The sequence below is a fragment of the Xiphias gladius genome, chromosome 23, assembly GCF_016859285.1.
Source record: "Xiphias gladius isolate SHS-SW01 ecotype Sanya breed wild chromosome 23, ASM1685928v1, whole genome shotgun sequence".
Classification (NCBI taxonomy): domain Eukaryota; kingdom Metazoa; phylum Chordata; class Actinopteri; order Istiophoriformes; family Xiphiidae; genus Xiphias; species Xiphias gladius.
Window position 1 is genome coordinate 21860193 of NC_053422.1, and position 27503 is coordinate 21887695.

Consider the following 27503-nt stretch of genomic DNA (forward strand, 5'->3'; position numbering starts at 1 on the left):
GCATGTCAGGACAAAAACCAAGCACTTAGTCAAGAAGACACAAAATAAAATCCTGAAAAATATAGATTTATTTTGAGTTGTTAATATCGACAAGTGAAGACAATTTTTGATGTAACAAAATGGAACGGCACTAATCCACCTTTTAATCATTACCAGCACATGTGCAGTATTTTCAGTTTACCAACACAGTCGGCTAAATTACAATAAATAAACGCAGCGTGCACTCATGACTGTAAAAGCTGTAGAGCAAAAGCAGATAATTGTTAAATGACACAAGCAGGGAGAGATTTTCACAGTCTGCCATCTGTGAATTGAAAGACTTGAAATTAGCTGTGGGTGTATTTTTTTCTAGGTTTCCGTCCTTCCACATAAAGCGACTGTCACTGCTTGCTGCTACAATGCAAATGTACTTGGCTGTTTTCTGTGGAAATATAAATGATGTAGGCAGAAAAAATGAGAATGGAAATATAGATAAAAGACATCCTGACTATGCTTGCTTGCAAAGTGGCAATTTACACCGCATAATGATAGAGTGTTCTTCAGTCTGGATGAGATGGCAGTGTGGGGATGAGGTTTCTCCTGCGGCCAACTGTGGTCTCTCAGCTGCGTGTGCTGTACAGGTCTTCATCCTCGGGGTGGGATTGGCCAAAATCCATCAGAGAAGAGTCTGGCTTGAAACCAGCACCCCCTGGAGGGCAGCAAGAGAAATGCAACACAGAATTATTACATTTCAAACTTTAAGGGGATGGAGCAGGTCCTCTTACCTAAATGACAATTATTGCATCAGTAGAATAAACTTCAATAACTAGATTATAAAATTAGAAACAGGTAAAAATAAAGAGCACCAGAGTCAAAGCCAAGGTGTCCTGTCAATGTTCGTGTGACCACACAATACTGGTTAGCTAGCACTCAGTATAATGGGATTTGGTTCTTAAAAGTATACAGACCGACACTCACACAAAGACAAATCAAACCCTCCTCCCAGAATTACCTGAACTCCAAGTCACCTACATGTACTGGGTCTTGTGCTGTTGTGTAGGTTTGCTCCTTTTACATCCACTGGACAAAATTACTTTGATTAAACTTTATCAAACACATGGAATTTGTGTTGCACCATAGGTAAAAAATGTAATAATTCATTAATGTATTAATAAATGGAAGGGATTGATAAACCATGGGCTCAGTTTGCCAATTTGTGCACGCAGATGAATTCATGGGAACACAAGGACTTCTGATATGGACCTATGACTTTCAAAATAAAAGGGATAGAGAGAGAGAAAGTGTTTGGATGACATGGTTTATTTAATTTAAGTTATTTAAACCCACTAAATGAAAGCATGGATTAAAATGTGGTCAAAAAATACAATACTATTACATACGTGTGTTATAAGCTGCATGAAATAGAGTAACAATGAGCCACTCAGGGCTGTGTATAAAGTAGACTGTGAAAGCCCTATTTGATTATTAACACAATGTATATGCAATAATAAAGTACACGACATTACTTCCATACATACTGTCAGTTCTGGAGCAGTTTAACTCTTATGTCTCATCTCCCAACCAACCTGCTCTCACTGAATACTAATAAACTAGTACTATTACATAGAGAAGGAAAAAAAAAAAACATTAATTTTGGTCTTGTAGTAGAGTCTTATTATTCACAAGTTACAATCCATAAGTATTTAGCAATTTATTTGGATTCAACCTTGTCTAGGATTACACTTATGGATTCCATCTACAGCTAGGTACAACAGGAATTTTATTGTCTGCAGCGTCATGTAATATGGGATCACTGCATGGTGACATTGTTGTTCTGTTCAACTTAAAATCAGACTGTCTTGACTGTTTCAAACGTTTGACTGAAGTTTTCAAACTGCATATTCCAAATGTTGACTCTGGTAGCATAACATTGGATAGCTTGTTGTATTTGGTGGACATTACTCTTTGCCATCTAACAGAATAGTCCCACAGGTTATGGTTAACTGCTGCAGAACTCATTTACTCCTCAATTTACTATACCGTTAAAATATAGATAGGTTCTCCAAAGTTCACGGGTGGTGTGTCTATGGCTGAAAGATGAGATGTAAGAGTTAAACTGCTCTAAGACTGGCAATATGTACCTGTCCACGTTAAGGAATGAAACTGAGTGCAATTCATTTTTTTTTCTTTTAATCTGTTTCAGAGTTGGCCTGTGAAGAAAGATAATTCTTTGGTGAAAACTGATAATAGCATGATCAAATCTCAGCTCGTCAAGTCTGGATAACTAAAACCACAACTAGTAACAAGAGCAAGAATTCAGGTAATTCCCAGAAGTGATGCAGTGTGTGTATATGTGAGTCTGTGTGCTTGAGTAATTCAACGCCTTACTAATAAACTGGAGCAGTTGTTCACAGTACCTTTGTTGTTTTCTGCTGCAGGCTGTTCAGGAGGTGGTGGTGGTGGTGGTGTGAGTGTCGGGGATGGGGTCTCCTCCACAGCAGCAACTGGTGGTTGGTCAGATAACTCTGGTTGAACAGTGGGTTCGGGCTGAGCTGATTCAACAACCGGCACTGTGGTGAAGTCAAACAACAGCACAGGGTCAGCAGCGGCGACGCCAAGTGCTGCGTTTCCACTTTAATGAAAGCTATTGTGACTTCAGACTAATGTTGATAGGGATACCATTTAGAAAGTTCTCATTTTTGCACGCTACAACAAATTAGTATACTGTACCGGTCGGTCCTAATAAGAAGTAATGCAAGAGATGCACAAATATTTTTCATAAACATTTATTGGATCATTTTTGGTTTGTGGAGCTTTCAATTGAACTGTCTTTAAGTAGCTCCTTCATTTCCAATGAACACCACATCTGTACCAACAGTGATTTTTCAAGGAAGTGGACTAATGTTGGCATAATTTTAATCTTGTGTTACTTGTGCATTTTCTGCTCTTTGACATTGTGGGGCAGAATATTTGTAGTACCTGCTGGCTCGTCTGAGGACTTTAGAGCAGGTGGTTCTTCAGAGTAAGGAGCGGACTCGACCTCGACCTCAGCAGACTCGGCTGGGTCAGCCACTACCGTCTCTGGTTGTAAGCTCGCCGTGGACTCGTCTGGGCTGGCTTCATTTGAGATGTTCTTTGGTACTTCTTTTGTGTCTGAGGGCTCCTCACTTTCAACAGGGGCAGGTGGTTCCTCAGAGGAAGGAGCAGTTTCTGTCTCTGCTGGCACTGAATGTATAATGGCATCTAGACAGGAGAGGGAGCACAGCACATTACCAGTAGAAGCCCTTGTGGGACTGTCTGTGAAACATAGAGATGGACACAGAGAAACAAATAGACAGATCAATATCTATGATACCTGTGTTAGTCTCTGTAAGGGCTTGTTCGGGGTGGATCTCTGTGACTATTACTGATGATGCCTCCTTTCTTGTGACAACGGCAATGGATTCATCAGAGGCAGGAACAGACTCGGCTGATTCCACCTCTGTTTCTTGGATTGTAGCACTTTGGGGTGAGCTGTCGGTGGTGGAGCTGGACTCTGAGGCCTCAACCACTGCAGACTGTTGATTTGACACCTTAGCTGACTGACAACATGTATAACACAGCATGAGCTTTAATCTCTAAATCACAAAACCTCCAGGTGACAACGTATGAAGAGAGCAAATTCCAGTAACAATAGAATGATCAAAGGCAAAGTTCTGGGAAAGGAAATGAAATATGACCTACAGAGAGACAAAAGGGTTTTTTTAGCAAGTAAATTATGTAAATGGAAATTAACTCAGTGGGAAGAGAAGTACCATTAAAAGGCTTGAACCGCTGTTTCGGTATTAGTCACACACAGTAAAACAGGTTTAAAGTAGTTTCTATTTTAAAATCAGTTGGTTGTATCCATACATAATGATCATAATAAATCTGTTCAGTTACTCAATATGACTGTTAACCTGTACTTGTGAAGCAGTACTCTCTTTGGCAACAGTCTCCTGGGGCTTGGAGGAGAGCAGTGAAGAAACTGCAGCGCTGCTCCACTTCCCTGCAGCATACACTTTCTTACCTGTCACCTTGGACGCAAAAAAGAAAATTTCAGTTTTAAACTCTGAAAATAATGAGTTTTGTAACAAACGGTACTGATGGTGTAGTAAACACAATGTCAGAATTTTAAAAAGTAATTACCTTAAACACAACCACTGCTTGGGCTGGGTAGCATACTGAAGCTCCTGCACTCATCAAGCCCAGTGGAACGGCTACCCTCTTGAAACGAGAGCCTAAAATGAAATTTTAGAGGAATTGAATTTGGCACAGATTAGATAATGAAGGCCAACTTCATCTGGGACTACTGTATTCCCAAAGGTCACACAAACACACACGCACACACGCGCACACACACGCGCGCACACACGCGCACACACACCTACAGTTTATTTAGATCGACACGATAACACAGGTTAGAACTGTGTTGGTGTTTCCTAACCGTCTTACCAACACAGTCTGGACACGCACCAAACATTGCCTAGATTTTGTGAACAGTTGTCTATATTATGAATGGAAACTTAATTTAATGTTACTGTTTAAATGTAACTTAACTGACTCCCCAAATAGCGACACAGAGGGTCAGACAAAAACAAGTCATTCTGAGAAAACTGAAATACAAACTTGACTTCACTTGTTTTTTACAGTATGTGATGTACTACTTTGTACTTCTGTTTAGCAGTGGGCTTTAATTAACGCAAGTGGCCAACTGTGGTCTAGGAATGATGATCACAGATCATTATTTTGATCATCACAGATGATCAATTCTACAGTTCTAGTTCTGTTTCACTGAGTATCGAAGGCTGACACCAAATGCCTGATCAGATATTTTGTCCTGTTTACTTTTACTTTGTTCCAAGTAGGACTTCTGTATGAAGACTGAGGTTTGATCAATTTGATTTATTTTGTTAAAACAATTTTGGGAAAACCTGATTATACTCAACAATTTATGGCATGACACTACATGATCATTTATGATGATACACTTCAAAATGTTTAACTGTGATGTGTTTGTTTTTTTGTAATTTTTTTTACTGTGATATTGTTGTAAGCACTAATACATGGACAGATTAAGCGGTATCAAAATAATTGTTCACAGCAGGCCTAAAGTGTTTGTGATGTAATGAGAGGGGATCAGATTACCTTTCCGTGCCAAGAACATGCCAAGCAGGCCAGCCATGGTGACTGTGCCAAACCTGGGTAGAAAACCTGGGGGAGGGTCTTTCAGGTAATAGTATGCATCTGGGAAACAGGTAACACACGAACACAGTCAACATGCTGACAAATATTGATTTGATCTTTTTCAATTTTGAGCTGACATCTAACCGTCACTGCTCTTTTTGTGACTTTAATTTCTACACTTACAGTAGTAGCAATAGGATAACAAGCAAGCTATGGTATATGCAGCAGTATCACAAAGTGATGGTGACAGTGAGATGCACAAGCGCTTTTCTGAGGTTGGGGACGTAACATGCCCAGTATAAATACCACAGACAAACATTCACAATCACAAATTCCTCATTTTGTCTGCAAAAAGAGGAATTGAGGCCTATTTCATAAATTAACATCATTTACATACATTAACATAATTTCTTAGATAAATAAATTAATAGGCCATGAATGGGTTACATACAGTTCGTGATATTTGTTTTTAGGAGGTCATTATAAACACGGGTTTAGGGCACCGAGACTTTGTAAAAAAAAACCCTTAAAAAGTCGTAGCAGAAATTTACTATATTATTCTACTCACTGCATTGTAAGGAAGGGAAGGAATTCAGATTCTGAGTTCCATGGGGGGATAATCTTAGCTATAAATGAAACCTTAAGGTACCTACTGTTGACTCACCCTCTGCTGCATGGTACAGATTAACACTTCCCCTTTTCACAGAGACACAGGCACCCTGCAGGAAGCGAAGGAAAAAACTGAAATCACTACAACATGCTATCAAGAAGAACTTTCTAGACAATACTGACACAGATACATCTGAGTCAGTGTGAAGTCCCCCCCCCCCCAATCTTCCAGTTTTAAACTGTCATATCTCATGGCAGCAAACCTTACAGCTTCGGAGTTAACTGCATGAACACTATTTCCTGTCTGACTCCTCAACTTTGCTGTTTGCAAAATCGTACCTGCACAGAGCACTTGCAGCACGTGGGATTGTGCTCTGTAACCGCAAACAAGAGTAACAGAAATCAGGGTTTGAAAACTAACATTGCAGGTGCAAAATATGTGTTTTAGCTTTTGTTCCATTTACATAACACTTATTTACATCCGTCAAAGCGCTGATCTGTTTGTGTTTAAAGTGTATGACAGGATGTGAAAGTATGAGTTAATGCTGCACCAAGTTGTGTCTATGAACTTAAATTCATTCCGATGTACATCTGTAGATATACACAGCAAAATCAAAATACCTTTGCAGCCTGGAAAAATGGTACTATGCTCTGTCTCGCTGCAGTTAATCCACTCTCAATAACACCCGGCCTCTCTGGAACAAACTCAACCTGAGCAGACTGTGGCAGTGGGGTGTAGATGTTCAGCTGGGGACAGATGCAGAGTCAGCATGTTAACATAAGATGCAACCGTTCAGTGAATGGCAATGAGTTCTCTCCTCCCAAATCTGCTGACGTCTTTGGACAGCCGTACCTTTTCTCGATTGACCAGGCCATCCGTGGGGACTTCGCTCACAGTGTACACACGGATGGAGGCTATTCCCAGCACCGTCGGGACGGCCACCATCACCACCTAGCACATAGTGAAAGTACATCAATCATGTTAGCATCTGTCAAGCTCATCGACACAACCCAAGCCACTGACGACCGCTGATGCACTGGACAGACAGGTGACTCGTGGGTCAGTGGTGAAAGAAGTAGATTCTCTGCATTACTACAAGTATTAAAAAAAACCACAGTGTGAAAGTAACAGTGAAGTTAAATTGCACACTATGAAGAACTGCCTCTTCACCAGCGTATTGTTACATATGTATATTTATGGAAAACTATCATTGAAGCTTTGACACGTAAGCTGCATTTTAATGTCGCAGCCGGTTCAGTTGGAGCTCATTTTAATTTAAAAAAAAATTATTTTACACGTTTATCTTTTGTGTGTAAAAACATTCAATAACTAACCGTCAAATAAATGTATGGTTTGTGGAGTCAAAATACCTAAAATTGTAGATACGGCCTTTAAGTAAATGTATTCAGTTGCATTTTATCACTGACATGGCCTTTTGTTGCAGAAATGGTCAATTTAATTAACAGCTGACAGTACAACGTGTACAACTAACGGGTGTTGTGGATAGCTTACAACCGCGTCCAGCTAAGCTAACTAACCTTAACTGCAACGTTATTTCTAACTGTGCGATGTGTTCAAACTCTGTTTTAGCCAACAAGGCCAGGGCTGATAAATGTTCAGATTTACCAGATGTTACACTAGCTTGGGAGACAATTAACCTAATGGCGGACTTGATGCACGAACGCAGAGAAGCAACGAAGTGCAGTTAGCCTCGACTCATTCAGCGGGGCTAACACAGTGGACGAACAAGTTAGCAAAGCTATTGTCAATGCTGCGTAAATGCCTGGGAAGTGACAATCGGTTCAGGTTTGCATTAGCGGATCCGCGCCAATTGACGTTCACACTACACGTGCGCATTGATTGAATATATACGTTTCAAATACAAAAAAAAACTTTGCCAAAGAGGACATGTCAAGCATTCACCTTGGCCGCCATGACAGCGCTCCTCCTTCTTCTTTGGGGCTCTGCTCAACCGCTTCGACTGGTCCTAACCACGGTCACCTACTGCCACCTAAAGGCCTTAGGAGGTATCTGTGTTCACACAGTGTTCTCATTCTCTCGGTGTGCTGTAGAGGATGACTTTTGTTTTGGAAAGGTGCATGCATGTAACTAAACTTTAAAATATCACGTTTTTTTTTGTTAATATGTTTACAAGGAAGTTACGTAACTGTTTCTGCAGTTCCACATGTAAAGCAATCGTTAATGATGCACAGTGGTTTACTAGAGGCAAGGAAACTACCCAGGGTCCCCATACCTGAAGAGGCTCCAAAGGCCCCATGTGCAAGACCGGATTGGCGTTGGTAATCTGATTAAATGCAAATTTGTTAGGGAATTGGCTGCAACAACATGAGTGCACTATTAACTAAGGTTACTAATATTAACTAAGAATCTGGTATTATTACCTAATTGTTTGGCCATGTCTTGTAGAGGGACTATGTGTTAAAATCTAGTGTGTTTTCTCACATTACGCACGTTCCAAAAGAAGTTCAATCAGGTTAATTACTGTTCCAGCATAGCACGGAGCACTGGTTGTAACAGACTTGATGGGAACTTGGAAGCGATAGGATACATACACATTGACCAGAGGGCAGTAGGTGGGTGATCAGAAAGTATTGGCCCAACAGCACATTTTTGAATGGAAAACTCCAAGTCTGAATGGTTGTCAATATGTGTCAGTCCTGTGATAGACTGGGGACCTGTTCAGGGTGTACTCCACGTCTTGCCCAGCGTGAACAGTCTCCTTTGTCCCATTACCCTGAACAAGATAAGCGGGTATAAAAAGGATGGATGCCATGAATAAAATGCCAGCATACTAGTTACTCATAGTAGTTATTTTAAGATGGATTCTTATGAAGAATGAGCAGATAAAGGTTCAGTTTGCTCAAAGACATTTTAGATATACACATTAACTACTGCATGAATAGAACATACTGTATGGTCTCCTGGTTAATGGTGTGACCCATGTCCTCAATTTCAAATCTGGTCTTCTTTGTCCTGGCAACTTCAGCTCAGAGCACACTGCAATGCTGTTTCAATAAATGCAGGAAAAGGTACACATAAATGGATCATAGCTCATAGTGCAGAGGATTCAGTTTATTGAAGTCAAAGTTTAACAACTTAAGTTTACAATCTGTATTTTTTGTAATATATATTCATATATATGAAACCAAAAAAAGGCTACTTTAGGAAGAATAAATGTCATTTTCTTTCTTTTTTAATATCATCTTTAGTCAGTTTAATGTACAGAATAACAGTAAGCTAATATTATCCTTGAAAAAGAGCAATATGTTCCTTTTTTAATGTCGCAGTGCAACTTACATCTTACACACCTGTGCAATGTACCATGAGGTGTACACCCCTGAAAGAACACACAGTGGGATCTCCCTTTTCGGCCTGTTTCTGCAGGTCTACACACACAAAGATCTGGGAGGAATAACACAGTCTGTGCCTACAACTCATAACTCACATAACTCCTTAATCTAAGGTATGTCGCCTGCTCAGCGGAGCAGCGGCTGGAAAAAGAAGACCAACACTACAGATGAGAAACGGAGAGAGGTCTGCAGACTAACACTGTATTGTAGCTCCTCTACAGCTGTGTGTGTGTGTAGGATCGCCAGTATAGTCAGTCCATCGTTGCCAAAGAGAGGGTTGGGAGGCACAGGGAAAGTGCTTGCATCATTTAGTTTTCTTTGTGGTACTCTCAAATTAACAATTCAAAAAACATGAACTATATCTCTGGGGTGTGTTTGATATTTCACGACAGCGTGACAGGATGAAGAACTTGAACCTACACTCAAAGAACTACAATAAAATATGAAGAATAAGTACAGATAGTGCTGGATGCAGCAGGTGCTACGCATGTCTCTCAGAGTCTTCGACACTGGGGGGCACCATTGAGTCCTTGGCCTGATATTGCAGATGAAATGATTCATCTGAGTTTCACAGACATCACAGACCAATTAATATAGAGGTCTTTGACCGCCCAGTATCAACCATATGTTTGGAGGGAATGTCAAAAAAAAGCTTTCGTTTTAGAAGTAACTGTTCTGTTGTCCCTCAGGTAAGAGTCCTGTGAAACCTTTGGATGCAAGTCAGTCTCTCTATGTAAACCAAAACATCAAACTGAAAACCTCCTGGGTAGATGCTTAAGAGGAATCTGCATTAGATTGAATAATTGAGTAGCAAAAATGCCTCCCTCAGTTATTGTACAGTTTGTGTCTTCAAACACTATCAAATGAAAAAAGACTTCAAACCTATGAACATATAAATTTTAAAAAAAAATCATTCTTCAACAGTACTTTTGCATGTACCATGCGCTACAATTCTAATTATTTTGCAATTATGAGAGGAAGATAAAAAGAAATAATAGCCCCACAAATGATCCATGATATTTTACCCTGTCCAATCAAATCAGTCCCAGGCCTTTTCTCATGCAACATATCACCGGGAGAAGGGTCAGCCATGATGTAAATCAGGAAAAACTGTCAATCAACTGTCAGTGATGGTGGTTATTGTTGTTCGCCTCCTAGTTGTTCAACTGCTAAACACCCTGCATCTACAGAGTGAAGAGGGGGACACTGCAAAACCTTGGCATAGAATACATCATACTTTACATTATATCTATGACACAAAACGTAAATAGATTTATATATTCTTCTATGTTTAAATATATTTGTAGACTGTACACAAATCTTTAGAAAATGAGACGGCAAATGCTTTTACCTGATATTTTGAACAGCAATGGTAAAGAGGCCGACGTGACATAGACCCTGTGATGCAGCCAATGAGTTATAGAGATATAGAAAGTGCATTCTTTGTAGTGAGTGACTCCTTTGAAAAGAACTCTCTAGCTCTTGCATTCACTGTTTAAGAAAAAAAACGAAAAAACAAATTGCCTTGCACCCACGCAAAAACATACTCTCCGTCTTCCCTCCGCTACCTCTAGAAGCATATCACAGTGGTAGTGGAACGCAAACATTTACATCAGTATACACAGCAGTATACACATATACACAAGTCTTTGAGGACTAGAGAGAAAGAGAGAGAAGAAACTAAGGAAAAATGAATGAAAGAGAAGGAGGAGATGGAGAGAAACACAGAGAGAGAGGGAGAGAGAATGCAAACTGAATCGTAGAATTAAAGTCTATCAGAGGAGCCTCCTTCTGCAGATAAAATTGTGTTTTTTTTTAACAGTTCACAGTTTGAAATAGTCTGCATCTAGCCAGCAATGGTTTCTCAATGCTCGCGACGCTTGTTTACATCGGCTAAAACAGATAAACCAGCATTGATGGCTACCTTTCACAGTCTTTTACTAAAGTCACTGCCTTTACTTTCCCCACACTGTCCTGTCAGATCAGCCTGGAGTAACAGTGAGATATGCAGTGAGAGAAAAAAAAGAGAGAGAGAGAAAGGGGGAGAACTGGTGGCTCTGGGTGCAAAGTTCATCAGTACAAAAGTACAGTGCTGTGGTGAAAAGGATTCTCCTCTGTATTGCTGCTACATAGCTCCCCCTGCCCCCTAAAATCAACCGGAAAAAAATAGCAAAACCAATACAAAGGAACGAACATGTTAAAAAGTCTCCTTTTTTTCCATTTTGCTCGACAAGCATGTGGAGTTTATGCTGAGTTCCATAGACAAAGGAAGATTAATGCTTTCTGTTCAGGCATGCAATAGGCACCCTGTGGGGTCCTCAGGATTATCAAAAGTTCATACACGCAGGTCTCAGACTGTTCCCTCTATGATATTTACACATCTTACAATGTGTGTTCCTGTATGTGCATTTGTGTGAGTGCGTGCTCAGAGTCGTGATCTGGGGAGAGGGTTTAGCTAACATAAAGCTCTGTGTGTGTGTGTGTGTGTGTGTGTGTGTGTGTGTGTGTGTGTGTGCGTGCGTGTTTGTCAAGTGGGTGTGTATATCAGTTCAGTCTTCTCTTCTCTTTCTCACACGTGTGTCTCAATGAAGGAGTGTGTGTGGGTCATGAGAGGTGCAGCCAGCGGGGAGAGGTCATCCTGGCCGTTGGTGCCGGGGCTTAGCTGGCAGATGTCGGAGTAGAGCTCGCTGTGCCACTGCTTCCACTCTCTGAAGGTCTGGGAGCACAGGCCAGGGTCCTCCAGGAGGGAACAGATTACTGCCAGCTCCGACTCTTTGGCCTGGGGGAGCAAAGAGACACCGGGAGATTACCACTTTGAATCCCCATACATCTAATTCTTCTTTAAATCCCCAAATCTTTGCTGTGTTTGTGACAGAATCCTCTCTTTGTGCTACCTTCAAGGTGCTGCGGAGGGCTCGCACCCGGTGTAGCCTGTCATTGAGCAGAGGGTCCCTGGCTCTCTGGGTGAAACAGCGTCGAAGCTCTTGCCTGCTACAAGGTCTCGGGTCTCCTAGGGCTGTCACGTTAGCTTGCTCCAAGGCCCGGTACAGCTGCTCTAGACCATCTAACAGCTCTGGCTCACGGCCCTCTGACACTCGCCGCTCCCTTCCTTCTGACACCCTCCTCTCTCTGCTCTCAACTCTCAACTCCAGCAGGTCTGAGACAGCCAGGAGACAACCAGTAAGAGACAGATTCATAATGTGCAGTGGTGGGCTTAATACTAACAGAGCAGAAATACTACCAAACAAAACTGACTGTTGTCTTGTCTTCCTCCTCCTTTGGCACCGTGTCTTGCCAAAGTGCCATTTTCAGATAGCAAATTAAAACTTTTTACAGTTCTCTACTAATTTTTTTCCTTCTGACATTAGGCCTCATGCACGAACCACCCATACAAACAGATGAGTTTTTAACTGGCACGGATGAATAATGTTAAGAGAACCTGTAGCATCCTCAAATTTTCTTGTAATATTTTCCAAATGCTTAGCTTTTATGGGACCCCTTACCACTACTGCTACTTACTAATACAATACATCTGTCTGAAGACTTTCTGATGTGACTTTTTTGGGATATATGTGCATTTATAAGATGCCTTTGTACAACATTTTAATGTTTCCCCTCTACTAACTTGTAACTATACTTTTTGATGTATTGTTGATATTTTTAAAGTACTGCCTTTGTTCTACTCTTTGAGATGTACCTTCTTGAATTTTCTACTGCTTTGAGATGGTTATCATCCTAAGCAGACTGGATGATTAACCACACCTGTTATCAAAGAGCCTGTCAGCCTAGTGCTGTGTCTGTACTGTATATACATGTACAAGTCTGAGTGAATGGGAAAGTGGTCTCAGTGGTCCCTTGTTCGTGTAGCTCTCGGAAATCCTAATAGCCTTATTTGGGATTTTTGTAGATTAGTACTGCATAAAAACCAATCACAGATATAGAGCATTGGAACATCCACTGCATTTAGCCTTCTTTTACAGCTGGGGTTTCTGAGACCCCCCCAAACAGTAGTGGACTTCTGAAACATGTCATCAGTTCAAAATTATGTTTATAAGAAAACATCATAAAATTTGTTAATGACATGAAGTATAAAGCTGATAAAAAATGTTAAGAATATTTTTTGAGCTGCTAAATAGGGCCTGGGGTCCCCAGGAACCACAAGAGATTATACATATAAAACAATATGAAGAGCTTATAAAATCTGATCCACTGTGGTGTAGCTCTTCTGTTAAACTACCTAACCTAAACCTAAACTACAAAGTAAATAAAATTGTTAAAATTTGCTCCAATTCGAGCACGTACAATACTTAATACTATAACCCTGACAGGGGGCAAATTTCTCTATTATGGTGACCTTTAGTTTTGATGCTTGAGGAACATTTTGCTAATAATACTTGGCTACATTAATATGTAACATTTTAACTCCAGGACTTCTATATATAATGGAGTATTTTGACAGTGTGGTATTGTTACTAATTACAATAAATTTAATATGCAATGCACACTGTATCATAATGGTTAGCACAGTGTTCTTGACTATTTTGTTACTTAATCGTCTATTCTTTCTGTGTATAATACTGCCCCTCTCCTTTTACTGTGTAATCCAGACTGTGTGTAATTTTCTTACCCTCCTCACCCTCGAGCATATCTGCAGCCTGTCCCTCTCCCTCTTCGTCCTCGCTCCTCTCCTCCATATGAGCTGAGGTGTGTAGCAGCTTTCCTGGCATTGGGTCCCTGTTCCTGGGCAGACTCTGGCTCCGCTGCTTGTGTGAGCGTCGGTGTGTGTGACTGTGTGTGTGTGGCCCCCGCTCCAGAGGGAAGGGCCCGTCCCGCTCCCTGTCCCTCTCTGCGGCGTGGTGTCTCCGTACGGGCAGAGTGGCCTGCCTGCGTCTCTCCGGGGACATGCCCTGTCTACCCAGCCCTCCGTAGTGCCCCATTTCTCCAACCATGCTCCCCATTAGGCCTCCGTAATCACTCTCCCCCGGCGCTGTCTGAAGGAAGTGAAGCCCCGCGCTGGTCAGAGGGGTCTCAATGAGATCCTGCCAGGAGCGACGTTCACGATGGGAAGAGCGGCAGCCGGACGAGTGTGTACTGGTGCTGCCTGTGCCCGTGCCCAAGCCCATGCCGTCTCCACGCTGGTCCTCAGCTGAGGAGTGGGAGTGCGTGGACTCGCTGGAGAAGTGTCTGCCGTGCTTGGGCTCCGGGAAGGGGCTAGAAGAATTGACCTGGGGAGGGAGAGGGGAGGTGGAAGAGACCATCTGTGGAGGGATGGGGGAGGTGGAGGCACTCATTGGTGGAGGGAGTGGGGACGGAGTGGAGCGCATGAGGCTCATGGAGCTGACTGAGCGGGGCAGCTGGTCATAACTGTGGAGGAGGTTAGACTGAAGGGCCAAGGGTAAGTGAGGTGGACGGGGTTGGTTAGTATGGAGAGGAGTGAGGACGGACAGGTAAAAGTTTACAGAAAGGTGAAATGGGAGCAGATATACAAAGGAAAATGTGACCCACAAAACAAGGAGGAGCAGGAGGTGTGCAAGGTATGAGAGACGAAAGAAGAAGAAAGGACAGGAAAGTGTAAAGGGCAGGAAGACACCAAAAGATGAGAGGAAAAAAAGCAATGAGATGGCAGATGAGTAACTCCAGGAAGGACTGACATGACTGTTGCATGGCTCAGCTGGGAAAACATGGTACCAATGCCACTGCTCCTTAATATATACGTCTGGACAACTTCTGAGTAAGAGTATATTTCAATGTTACATTTTCTTTTCATATTTATTTTCAGATGTAATGTGCATTGTCAATTGTCACCACCTAGAGGGCAGATTTTTTTACAAGTTCTGGCAGCAGAACACAGAAAAGTGATGGTCTTGGCTGCTTACTGAACCAGATAGTCTCACACTCTGATGTTTTATTAATGCTGAGAGCTCTGGTCTATGCAGCTCGGAAAACTGTGGGGCTTTTAGGAATAAAATATTCTATCAGAATGAAACACTGCAAAGAAAATGTTGAGTGTGTGTGAGTGTGTATGTGTGTGTGTGTGTGTGTGTGTGTGTGTACTTACTGATGGTGTGCGGTGATAAGTATCACAAAGGGATGAGGGTCCCTCCTGTTTGAGTGTCATCGAACCATCGACCTCGTCTTGATCACTCTCACTCCAGTAGTCTGATATTGAGATAAAAACAAAGACACATACACATGAACGTGAGCGATTCATAGACCAGAAAAGTAGAACCAATAATCTCGAACCAGGCCAATCCATCTTACCTTCATCAGGGCGTGGCACCTTGTCATCTGGTGTGTAGCCAATAGCAGCTAGCCCCAGTCGGTTCATCCACCTATAGGAAACAAGGAAAAGAGAAAGGAAAGGTGAGAGATGAAAAGAAAGGAGGAGGAAGGCATCAGGGGATATATGAGAAAAGTAGCAGAAAGGAGGAGAGGCAAGGATAGGTTATCCCGGGTAAATGGTAGGTGACGAATTAAAAACTTTCACTCTAAATAATTTAAGTGGTGTCTCTTAACAGTTGATATCTGTCTAACTGACTCCATCCCCCTCATAAGGAGAGAAAAGCATCAAGATAATTAGAGAGATGGATGCAGGAAGAGAGAAGTGACAATCTTCGGTCCCATTGTCTCTCGACAATGAGTCTCAGACGGCATTCTTTCTCTACATTCACATGTATTGTCTTCTTCCCATCCTGCTTTCTTCTCTACATAAACTTCTCTGCAGATCCCGGCTTGTCCTATGTCTTTCTGCAAACACCTAATAATAAGGTCGCTACCAAGAATAGAGGCCCAGTCTATGTCTTTTTTTTTTTTTTTTAATTGTCAACAAATCCCATGAAAAGACCCAAACCTACAATCAAGTGATCCTGCTAAAAAGTGGTGCCAATTTTATCACAGAGGTCTACAGAGAGTTCCTGGGACTGCGTGGCTTGGTTTTTGTCCTGACATGCAGTGTGAAATGTGGGACCCCACACGTCAGGTGCGTGTCTTTCTAAACTATGTCCAATCAGTTCAGTTTCCCACAGATGGGCTCCAATCAAGTTCTAGACACAGCTCAAGGATAATTAAAGCAAAGAAGATGAACCTGACCATAATTCTGAGGGCCACAGCAAAAGGTCTGAATACTTTTATAAATAAGAAAGTTTAGAAAATTTATTCTAAAACATGTTTTCACTTTGTCATTATGGGTTATTGAGTTTAGATTGATTAGCAAAAGATTCCAATATTATCCATTTATAATAAAATCTACACAAAATAATGTGCAAAAAGAGAAGGGGTCTGAATGCTTTCTGAAGCTAATGTATAAGACAATTTTTCTGATGCCTATGCCAACAACTACCTATTCACACATACATACAAATGCACATGAAAATGTTTGCAGCGGTGCTTTCACACATGCTTCTCCAAACACAGTATGGAAGTCAAATATAGCTGGTTAATTACTCTCCCCCAATTATCTCCCCGTGTCACTAAGGAGAGGTGTGGATAATTAGAGCTCATCAGATAACACTGCTGAAAACATCACTACGATCTCCCTTTCACACAAGCAAACATGTGACACGCACACACATGTACACCCACATATGACGTTCTACATTTAACAGCAGTGGGCCAGGTTCATGCCTTATTCATGCACAGTGTTGTGTTGATGGGCTGTTGCCTTGTCCAAACTTGGTTTACCCAGTTAAAGTATTCATGAAAGGACACGTGACGTCCCCAGCCTCTGACTGTTGTCCGAATTAAGACACAAACACACACTCTGAGAGTCACAGAGGCACACAACTGCTCACCTGTTCATTTCCTCAAGACAATCTGTGGCGAAGAAGAAGCTCTTGATTTTGGGATGACAGGCTTTGAAGGCACTGCAGTCAGTCAGAAAGGAGAAGACCGATTAGTGTTTTTGTGTACGCGCGGTAGGGTTTTGTGCGTTCATGTTGTGTGGGTGAGTACAAATGTGCTTGATGGGTAATTTCAACGACACGTGAGAGACACTCACAATTTCCGTCTGCACTCTATGGCTCGGTCTATTCTGAACTCAGGGAGGCTGATGAAGCCCTCAGCCTTCTCATCCTGCAGGCAGAGACAGATGGAGAGTGGTGGTACATGATCAACAGAGAGAACAAAATGTCATGCATACTGATATTCCGGTTTTATTTGGGATAGTGGAACTCTAATCAAGTGCATGAAAACAGCTTATGTTGTTTACATTGGCTAGGATAAACTCCTTTAACCATTTAACATGAAAAAGATAAGTGATGATTATCTTAGCTAGAAAACAGAGTTATGTAAACAAACATCACATTTTTCTCATTTTCTTCATAATTCTTCCAAATATTCCATTCAATCCATTGATCCAAACAACTAAACAACATCTTAAGAGTCTTACAGTGAGTTTGTGTGAGGTCAAAATCCGCTGAATGCATTAAATAGATCAACTAGTATGAATTACATCAATTAATCGACTACAGTTAGTCGATTAATTGATTAGTTGATTGAGAGAAAACTAACGGTAACTATCTTGATAACTGATTCATTGTTTTAAGTCACTATTCAAGAAAAAAATGCCAAACATTTAATGGGTGCATCTCCACAGATGTGAGAATTAGCTGCTTTCCTTGTCTTGCCTTGTGGTAAATGGAATAGTTTTGGTTTTTGGATTGTTGGTCTGACAAAGCAAGACATTTGATGATATCACCTTGGACTCTTGGAAATTTGATGCCTTACATTTTGGTTGGTGTACCAATAGAGGCAGGACTCTTTGAGGATAAACCAGTACTTCCTCCATTTCTGAGTGAAGTAGCCTTTGGCATCCTTCTTCTTCCACAGCCAGCCCTCACAGTCACCGTGGCCCAGGTCCTTACAGGAGATTCTCCTTCGACTGGCACTAGTTAGGGAACCTGCGGAGAAGGGAAATGTTAATACTGATCCAGCCTGAATTCAAATGTCTGGACTCTCTCTAAGTCTGCAGCAGCTTACAGTAGGACTTTATTCCTGTAAAATAAGCAGGACTCAGCAATGTGAACTGTTGAATCCTTCCAAACGAAATGATTTTCAGCACATCTGCAACAACGCTGAATACTCAGAGCATTACGCCAGTGACAGTGATAAGTTAGGAGTACCTAAAAAAATGGATCAATCATTGCGCACAACATGAAGAAAAAATGGAGATGGCAGGTGTTAGCAAGAAAATTTGAAATGAAAATGTTAATTTTCTATTTTGCAAGTGCAGTGTTATTGTTATAGTGTGTGCATTACTGTTTTCATCATGTACTATACATCTGGACTTTTCAGACTTTCCATAAGCAATGTGTTACATCATCATCAGGCCTGTCTCAGCTCTCCTTTTGATATGTCAAGCCATTCTCTCGCAGTGTGGCACCAAAGTTAACGTGCCAGTCACGGCACCTAAAGTCTGTCAGGTTTAATTTCGAGTTCAGACATTGACACAGAGCCATATTTTCTGGGTAAAACATTTGACTCTCTATGGGGCCGAATATGCTAACATTCATACTACATTAGTACTGTGAATATACAGAAAAAATGCAACAGAGTGCCTACCTTTACTTCTCTTTTTGGTTTTCGTTCTTAGAGAGGTGTAATGGAAAGACTACAGGGAGGAGAAAAAAAAGATGTTAGCTCAAAAAAAAAACCAACCCTCAAATACACAATACACAATGCTCAAGCAAAGTTTTTGTGTTAGTGTTGATGGATTTCCCACATAAAGAGGAGCAGCCAGTTTACTCTTTTTTTTTTCTTGGCTTATTTTCATTTTATCACCCAAACAGCAGAGAGGATTACAGGATTACAGAGGGATCACAATACTAGAACTGCCAGCCAGGAAGTGACCTACAACCTGCCTCAGAGACTAAACCTCAGTGATGTCAGGATGTTGTGAACTGCATCACCTTTGCTGCTTTTAGCAAACCTGAAAATGCATGGAGTCAAAAAGATTCTATATTGTCAATATGTAGCTTATAAATTTCAATTTTACTCAAATTAAAAGGCATTGGTGATGAAGTCCGCCCACAGTGGTCAAAGGCTGTGTTGTTTGTAATCCGTCTGCTGTTTTAGCCATGCTAGAGGCTGAACAGTGGCAAATGTGTACACAAGTGACAGATACACGATAAAGTTTAATTCTGTGTATCAACGTAGTGAAAAAAATAAGAGATGAAGTCTGTAACTTGGTAATGACTGTTACACAGCATTATCAATATAAGTGAGCTAACTTTAGCTAACATTAACCACCACAAGCTACTGGTTGTACCTGACCAATTTTAGCTGTAGCAGCAAACCACTCAGTGTACTGAACTGAACAATGGCGCCTTTTATTGCTTATGAAATTAGCATTTCATTTGTGAAAGAAAGAATATTCTATTTTTAAAAAAAAAGTTACATACCATCGCTTTAAAATCACATTTTGTCCTTAGATTGTATCAGCAAGCTAGCGTATTGTTGCAAACAGTACTGACCTGCGCATTAGCTAATGTAGAGAAGCTAGTGTGAGTATGCCTGGTGGCTAAAGGTGTTAACATTAACATAGCTGAATAAATCTGCTTGCTATTTATCTAAGTAAAAAGCCAAATAAATATCTGTTTATAGTCATCTAAACTGACTCACTGTATGCTATAACTCACAGTGTTTTGGAGGCAAGGGCTAATGACTAAGACAGCTTCCTGTGTCACAGTAACCTAAATATGGAAACCTCATCCGACTGTTATCTTTTATTAAGTTATAACAGTCCTGAATGGATTTAATATTGGGTATTTCTCCTATTCTTGTCTAGTTGTATGTTCAGCCATTATTTGGACACAATCGATCTCCATGTAACAGCGGATGTGGTTGCTAGGAGATTGATGATGTAACTATGAAACCTCTGTTACTTTATTAAAATGGGGTTTGAGTCAGAATCAAAAGACAGCATTGTTTAAAAATTAGATCCAGTATGCATAGATTTATAAAACATCCAAGAAATACACAGTCAGACCCATAACACTGTCTTCTCTCCTACCTTCCTCATGGAGGCTGCTCCTGAGCTTCCTGAGCCTGAGTACCTGCAGAAGGAAAGACAGGATTAAATTTAACCACAAACAGCTCTTACAGCTTCCTCTATCAATCACAAATATTTGGTCACACCACAAACAACCACAGATACAAACTCACCTGTCTGTTGTGTCTGCTCGCAGCGTGTCCGCACCTCGCTGATGGATAAAAGGAAAAAAAAGGCTAAATTAAAGAGCTTCTAAAAACCCTCCATACCCTCTGTAAATGGCTACAAACACATACATATTTACACACACACACACACACACATACACACACTTCTTTTGTACATATGTGCTGGTAATTATCATCACGGTTTTGTTCTGTTGTGTCTATTGTTATTTACTATTATTATTCTGAAAACGTATTAACAACCTAGATATTTTTATTTTTTAATAATTTTAAAAAAAACTACAAAACTAACACACATTTCAATAAAATACTAGCAGATAAAACTTACTTCAGCATGTTACCAGACTGTATAACACGAAGATCACAGAAAAAGTCTTCAGTCTGCATATACATGCAGTTCCTGTGCATGCATTTAATGTTATTTTTTCGATTAATTGTTTAATCAATTTAAAGGCACTATCACATGTGTTACTATAATGAAAAAGTTGCTCTCCTGTTGGAATTTGGAAAATTTGCCCTACATGGGCACAGGCGTGGGGGGTCAAGGAGTCACAGGGTGCTTAACCCACTATTAGGTATACTATATACTTTATATTTTGGATGATTTTAGGCCACTTTAACTGTATATTTCAACTATGTATTTTCATACTCTGTGGTAAAACTTTTACAAATCTTCATGATGAGTTTGTGGACCATTTTATTTGCCAAAATGTTGGTGTTTTGCATTAATGGAAAAGAATCATACAGAGGGAAATGAGAAAGGGGAAACGAGCAGGCCATTAAGGCCAGCATATGCTTGTTAGTGCAGGACAGTATACTTCATGTGCCACCGAATAGATATGAGTCATCATCATGAGAAACACACAGCTGAGAGGGTTAGAGAGGGGTTGGTGTGAGCGAAGCTGTCTAAGTGTGTGTGTTTGCGTGCGTTGTGTTTTAAGCACAGTCTGTCAGTCGCGCTTGTAATTGGTCTGGCTGATGCTGAGTCATACACCTACTCACAGGGATACGTGTTTGTCTATTTTTGTGTGCGTGTGCAAATGTGTGTGTTTGTCCAGAATAAGCTCCTATTTAGACTCAGGCGTGTCTGAGGAGATGGGGATATTAGGATGAGTCGTGAGATGGCTACCCTGCATACAAATGCACTCCTGTGTGTTAGTGTGTGTTTGTTTGTGTATGCCCCTGCAAAGTGTGTGTGCTGGTGTGTGCATGAGAGAAAACCTAAAGTTGAAGAGGGGCGTGTCTGACAGTGTCACGGTCATTCTCGTAATCTGTGATGCTGGCAGCTGTGCAATAACACTCATCATCCTCCCTCTCCTTTGTCTCCTCTACCTGGATACACACGCATACACAAACAACAAATGTGTGTGAACCTGTGAACACCATGACCTATCCCACAACCACAAACAGTCCCCTCTAAAACGACAGGACATCAACTTTGAGATGAAGAAAGCTGTGTGAGCGGGTGACATAACTCTGCTCCAGTTTGCTAAATGAAACAATCAGGATTAAAGCCTTGAAGGTGATTTTAGAGCCAGTAATAGTCATTTTTCACAGGAGACATTTTTTACATGTCACAGTAGGGAAAGCACAGGTGTAAATAATAAAAGTGATGTTAATGGGATTAGTTACACCTGTGCTTTTCCTGCTATGACAAGCCAAAACGTCTTCTGTGGAAAAGAAGTATTGACAGAAAAAAATGGCATGTGAAACCATAAACTAAATAAACTCTGCCCCCAATACTGATAATGAGATAAATAAAAACTCACTAGCAGCTATTTTTGATTAAGTCTTTTAATCAGTTCCATGATAATGGCGATTGTGTTCTACATTTGCTAGAACTTCAAAGCCCTCACACTCAGTGGTTTGTATCAAGACTTTTCACTGACATGTTTTTTATGAATGTCAACAGCAAGAAGTGTTTCTGTTGTGAAATTCTTTTCTATTTCTCCTGATCCTGTTGCTGTTTATTGCACTACATCCATCTTGTAGACTCATCAGTCCAGTACTTATTCATTTCTGTCACCTGTGTGTGCGGTCTGGTGTCTGATATTAGGCATGTATGAGAAAACCTTGGTCCAAAACGTGCTGCACATTAACTAATAGTTTCTATATTTTCATAGTGTGCAGATTTTTCAGTTGCTTTTAAAGGATAAATCTTGGATTATTGTATATTTTGTTGTCAAAAAAAATCTATAAAAAAACCTAACAAACAATCATTAACAATGTCGCCCCAAAATGTTTCCTTTAGCACTGAATAATTCTTCACTTTGAACGGTTTGTCACCACATAACTCAACGTCAGTAAAAGACGTTGGCACTGTTGTATTTTATCTTCAGTGAACGAATGGAAAACCAATCCCAGAGGGTTTACAGGAATATACGTGGAAATACTCGTGTCTTATTGTCTGATAAGTCTCAGTCAATACTTCAAATGATGGGGTTACAATGCCAAATGCTAACTCAAACAGTCAGTCAGTGTGAGAAAAAAAGGATATAGGCACATTTTTTACCAGTAAAGGGGTTGAAGCTGAGGCACAAATTTCCTCTCATGCTGAGCCAAGAAAACAAGGTGTGTAAATGTCTATATGAGTTCCAAGTTAAATGAACATGATACAAGCAGAGCATAAGAGATACACAGCTAACGTACTTTGCATTGCACTGTGGCCAGCTAAACCGTCAGCAATGATAGCTTGCTTGTGCGTCTCCTTGGCTAGAGACACCAAGCTAGCCTAGTCTTGTGTTAGCCGAAAAGTTTTATATTTTTTGGTCTGGAACACCAGGAACAGGAAACAAGGCGACAGGAAACATCCCAATTGAACTCATTGATTTGGTGACTGCAGATACAGGACCAGGACGAATAAAATATCACTGCTTTCCATCCAGCATGTTTGGCCAGCAAAGAAGATCATTCCAACCAAATTGGTCTGATACATTTGAGTAGCTGCAATACTAATGCATAACTCTATATGGCAAACCAAAACAGGCAAGGGATCAAAAGGATACAGTCTTCGGAGCATTACATTCTTTTAGGGAGTATGAAAAATCCAACATGTACAAGGCCTCAGTGATGTGTTGGAAGAGCTTTAAAGCCACACATGTCCGTGAGGACATTGCAGAGCAGCCATAAATTGCAAAAATTATAGAGATTGTGGATCATAGGGAGGATCTCAGAGATATAGGAAGAGTTTTTTGTTCGTTTGTTTGTTTTTTTTCAAGGTCACAATGGAGCACGAGACAGTGACAGTGAAGGGAGTTTTATGGAGTGCACGCAGCTTCTTGATATGTTTGATCCTTTCCTGCAAACATACAAACTGCTGTCATATGTAACCTACCACTCACCGTCACCCCAAATCAAATGATTCAAAGCACCTCTGATGTCATAACTTCAAGAATAATCTCTCAGATTACAGAGGCAAAAATGTATTCAATAATGGTGGATGAAGCAAGGGATCATCGTTCGAAGCAGTTTGCATTGTGTGTACAATACATTAGTCCAAAGGGCTTCCTGAAAAAGAGATTCCTCGGTTTTTCCCATCCTTGAGGAATAAGAAACCTTGTATGTGTTGCTCACTCCTATGATGGTGCTTCTGTTATGAGTTGAGCAGTGAGAAGTGTACAAGCTCAACTCAGACAAAAGCTTCCAGAGGCACTATACTGTATATCCAAAGTTATGCTCATGAACTAAATCTTGTCCTTTGCTCTACTTCCAAAGCCATCCCAGTGGGATGCGACTTCTTTGATCTGGAGTGTCTCTACTCTTTCTTTTCCACACCTCTTGTCCATCATCATAAATTGCAAGCCTTTAAGAAGCAACTTGGGTAGGGGACAGAGAACTTGTTCAGCTGTCGAAGACTGGCTTGGCATGCCAGATTGACTCTTTGAATGCCACCTCTCTGCTTTGATCCAGACCTAAGGGAACATTTCACCACCTCTAGCTAAGTGACTGGAAAACAAGCTTTGCAGATTCAGTACCATCTCAATGCTTGTCATCTTTCAGACACTGCTCTCAGTAATTTAGGGCCTGCAACAATACCTACAGAAAATACTGATTGGGTGCAGGCAATAGAATCTAAAACGGCAGTTACTGGATGGATGAAAAGAACATGAAGTATATGAGAAGACCAAGGCCCTGTGAGACGATCTTAATATTCATGACACTGGAACCGAAAAAACATGGAAGACTATGCAGTCTAGACATCTTGTGGCACAAGGTCAGTCACTCACTACTGGAGATAATCGTCCTGTTCTTGATAGAATGCTGGAGGAGCCTGAGAATACATTTTCTGGATTTGGGGAAAACTCTTGATGGGCATACAGGCATATCACCCTGGCTCAGAGCAGTTCCTGATTGAAGAGGCACTAAACATCTTGCTTAACATTACAGCATCCACCTACGGCCAGAAGAGATTGCTGTTGCAAATCATTTCCTTGACAGAAATATAAGACACAGTACCCAGCATTCAATGTGTCTTTTCCCTTTTGGGTGGTGATGTGTGCCCTTCCCTTAAGGCCATCTTTCAAGCTTCTCTAAACATCCCAGTTACCAGCTGCACTTGTGGAAGGTCTTTCAGTCCTGCACCATCTGCACACATGGCTGAGGAGCACAATGGGTCAGGAAAGGCTAAGTAATCTGGCTATAATGTCAATTGAGAGGGGAGATGTTGGCCGACGTGGACCATGGGGAGGTCATCGGCGGATTTGCAAAGTTCAAAACAAGATGCTTCAGCATAGGATTTCTACCCTCAAAGCACCAAGAAGAGTAGTGATTCAGAGATTCAGTTTCATAATGTCACAACCCCTTCCTTCTCTTCTCCCTCTCTGACTCATGCTCTCACGCATATAGTTACACACTGAGCACACATTCAATGCATTATCCTCGTATAACATAGAAATTAAAGGCCTACTCTATCTTTGTTTATATTCCTTATGGAGCAGCCCATATAGCCTACTTTTATGAATTGGAAATTAGACTATTTATCAAACTAAAAAATAACTTTAATTGGCAATTTAGTGCATTAAATATCAGCTACAACACAGTCTTGGGATTTGTTTTATAACTCTCCTTTTCTATAGCCTATTATTTGTCACAGTCTTTTCATACCATTTCTGGCTATAGATAGACTTATGCACTCCATATTTTTTAGTCAAATTTATAGCCTGGAATGCCACTAGAAAGAACTGTTGCTGTAAATACTTGGATGTAATTAGTTCCTAGACTATGGGCTTTCCTCACTTTTCCTCACTAGCTAAAACTTTAAAGAGTCCCTGGTTATTGATCATTTTGATAATTACTGTATATAAATGTGTTTGTTTTACTGGCATTCCTACTAAGTAATATTAATCACTCATAGATTTAAAGACTGTTCTTTTCACCACTTTGCAAGCACTGTTTATTGGCTTCAGAGAACACAGTTCTATTTCTTTCTGTCTTTCAAATTGCAGATAAATTCAGTCATTTCATTTAATTTTAACCTTATTTATGTTTCCCTTCTTATATTGCAGCCTGGACAAGTTGGGTTGTAAAAGTACTGAAGTAAGCTGAATTTAACCAGATAATTTAATTTTAAAAAGACAGAATTCAGTAATTGTCTTATTTTTTCAACAGGTCCCAATATTATCTCATGTTTTACTACCTGTACCTTTGAGGCCGGAATTGTGGTTTCAATCAAGTAGGTCCATCAGCAATGATTTTGAAACCAAATTATGAAAATTTACTCATAGTAGTCAAACGTTTTCAACCCTCATTAGTGAAACTGCCATGGTATTACGGGTTTTGAGGATTTTCCATCAAGTAGGCCTAGTAATATTGGTAGTAGGTATCTGATATGCTAATTTTGGTTTGAGACATTCAAGAGGCTAGAATATTCATGTGCAGATTATAAAGTAAATCAAATCCAAACCCTTCCTTCCTTCTCCAATTTCCCCATTTTTTAAGCAATGTGTAGCCCTCACATGCAAGAAAAAAATGCATGGAAACAGTCAATTTAAAAGTACTTTTTTAAAAGTTTTTTGATGGAGAAGAATCTGGGTTCAGTCCCTGATGGTTAAAAGTCCAGCCAACACCCCTGCCTCTCCCCCGTCTATGCCAAGACTTTTTTTATCCAAATTATTTTTATTAGATAGGGACAGCAGAGAAATGACAGGTTTGCAGTCGGACCAGAACCGTGGATGTTGTGGCCAAGGGTTGGCATCACAAACATCAAGGAGATGCACACCCAAGGCCTTTTTAGTCCTATTGAAGATGCAAATCAAAGAACTGGGTAAATTATGTAATTTTTCTCTTTTTTTTATTTTTACTGTTATTTTTATTTTGTTCATTCTTACTTACAGGTAAAATTGTACCTTTATGTAACCAATTCCATTTAAGTTCACCTGTTTTACTTTGTTAACAAAACGTAAAAATCATTAAAAATAACGTTAAAAAAAGTTCCATATTTTTATAAAACAAAAGAAAATGATCAATAGTATTCAAACAGCAGTAAATAATGCATTTGTTGAGGACTATTTTCAGCTTTGGATCAATACACAATTGTTGCTCTTGTGAGTATTTAAAGAAGCAGGATGGTGTATTTGGGACGGACTCAAAATAAACTACAGTGCCCCTGTTCATTGTAACAAAACAACGTGCCTCCTAGTACAACAGTGTGGCTCCTTTATGTGTTTTTGATAGTCTTTGGACAACACTGGAGGTCAAAGGCACGGAGGAATAAGCTATATCAAGTCTTAGTTACAGGGCGGTTAGCAGTGTCGCCTCACAGCTAAAAGGATCTGGGGTCGAACCCCGCCTTTCTTTGTTGAGTTTGCATGTGCTCCCCATGCCTGTATGGGTTTCCTCCGGGTACTCCGGCTTCCTCCCACTGTCCACAGACATGCAAGTTAGGTGTATTGGTGACTCTAAATTACCCGTAGGTTTGAATGTAAACATGACAGGTTGTTTGTCTCTATATGTCGGCCCTGTGATAGAATGGGGACCTGTCCAGTGTGTACCACACCTCTCACCTAATGTCAGCTGGGATAGGGGCTCCATGGAAGTTTTAGTTACATAAATGATACTTGTTAGTAGGATCAACTTATTGTTGGTTTTGGTCTTTCAATGGGATATGTTGACAGGAAAAAAATTCAGAATGTCACCATCCTTACACATGGCATGTGCAGGCCTTTCTC

General features: G+C 40.6%; 2 protein-coding genes across 6 annotated transcripts in view; both read right to left on the reverse strand.

Annotated features, from left to right (window-relative positions):
- Positions 1-50: 50 nt before the first annotated feature.
- On the reverse strand, positions 51-7829 carry apool (apolipoprotein O-like). Of its 5 annotated transcripts, none has more exons than XM_040120662.1 (11): positions 7718-7829; positions 6647-6745; positions 6415-6540; positions 5849-5903; positions 5146-5244; positions 4147-4238; positions 3924-4034; positions 3335-3536; positions 2959-3222; positions 2397-2549; positions 51-688 (listed from the first exon to the last, which is right to left on the reverse strand). In XM_040120662.1, exons 1-11 carry the CDS (start codon positions 7727-7729, stop codon positions 600-602), a joined length of 1302 nt encoding a protein of 433 aa, XP_039976596.1. In that variant the 5' UTR covers positions 7730-7829; the 3' UTR covers positions 51-599. The 5 variants fall into 5 exon arrangements, with proteins under 5 accessions (XP_039976596.1, XP_039976593.1, XP_039976595.1 ...); XM_040120659.1 differs by having other exon boundaries at positions 3335-3560; XM_040120661.1 differs by having other exon boundaries at positions 3918-4034.
- Positions 7830-11734: 3905 nt separating this feature from the next.
- si:ch211-26b3.4 (connector enhancer of kinase suppressor of ras 2) overlaps positions 11735-27503 on the reverse strand; it is a 56711-nt gene continuing 40942 nt past the window's right edge. The window contains exons 14-24 of the mRNA XM_040120061.1: positions 20326-20363; positions 20174-20216; positions 18724-18772; positions 17890-18062; positions 17162-17235; positions 16956-17027; positions 15427-15497; positions 15224-15324; positions 13793-14546; positions 12060-12322; positions 11735-11944 (exon numbers count right to left, since the gene is read on the reverse strand). Of these exons, the coding sequence (XP_039975995.1) occupies positions 11735-11944; positions 12060-12322; positions 13793-14546; positions 15224-15324; positions 15427-15497; positions 16956-17027; positions 17162-17235; positions 17890-18062; positions 18724-18772; positions 20174-20216; positions 20326-20363 (1848 nt within the window). The remainder of the gene's footprint in view (positions 11945-12059; positions 12323-13792; positions 14547-15223; positions 15325-15426; positions 15498-16955; positions 17028-17161; positions 17236-17889; positions 18063-18723; positions 18773-20173; positions 20217-20325; positions 20364-27503) is intronic.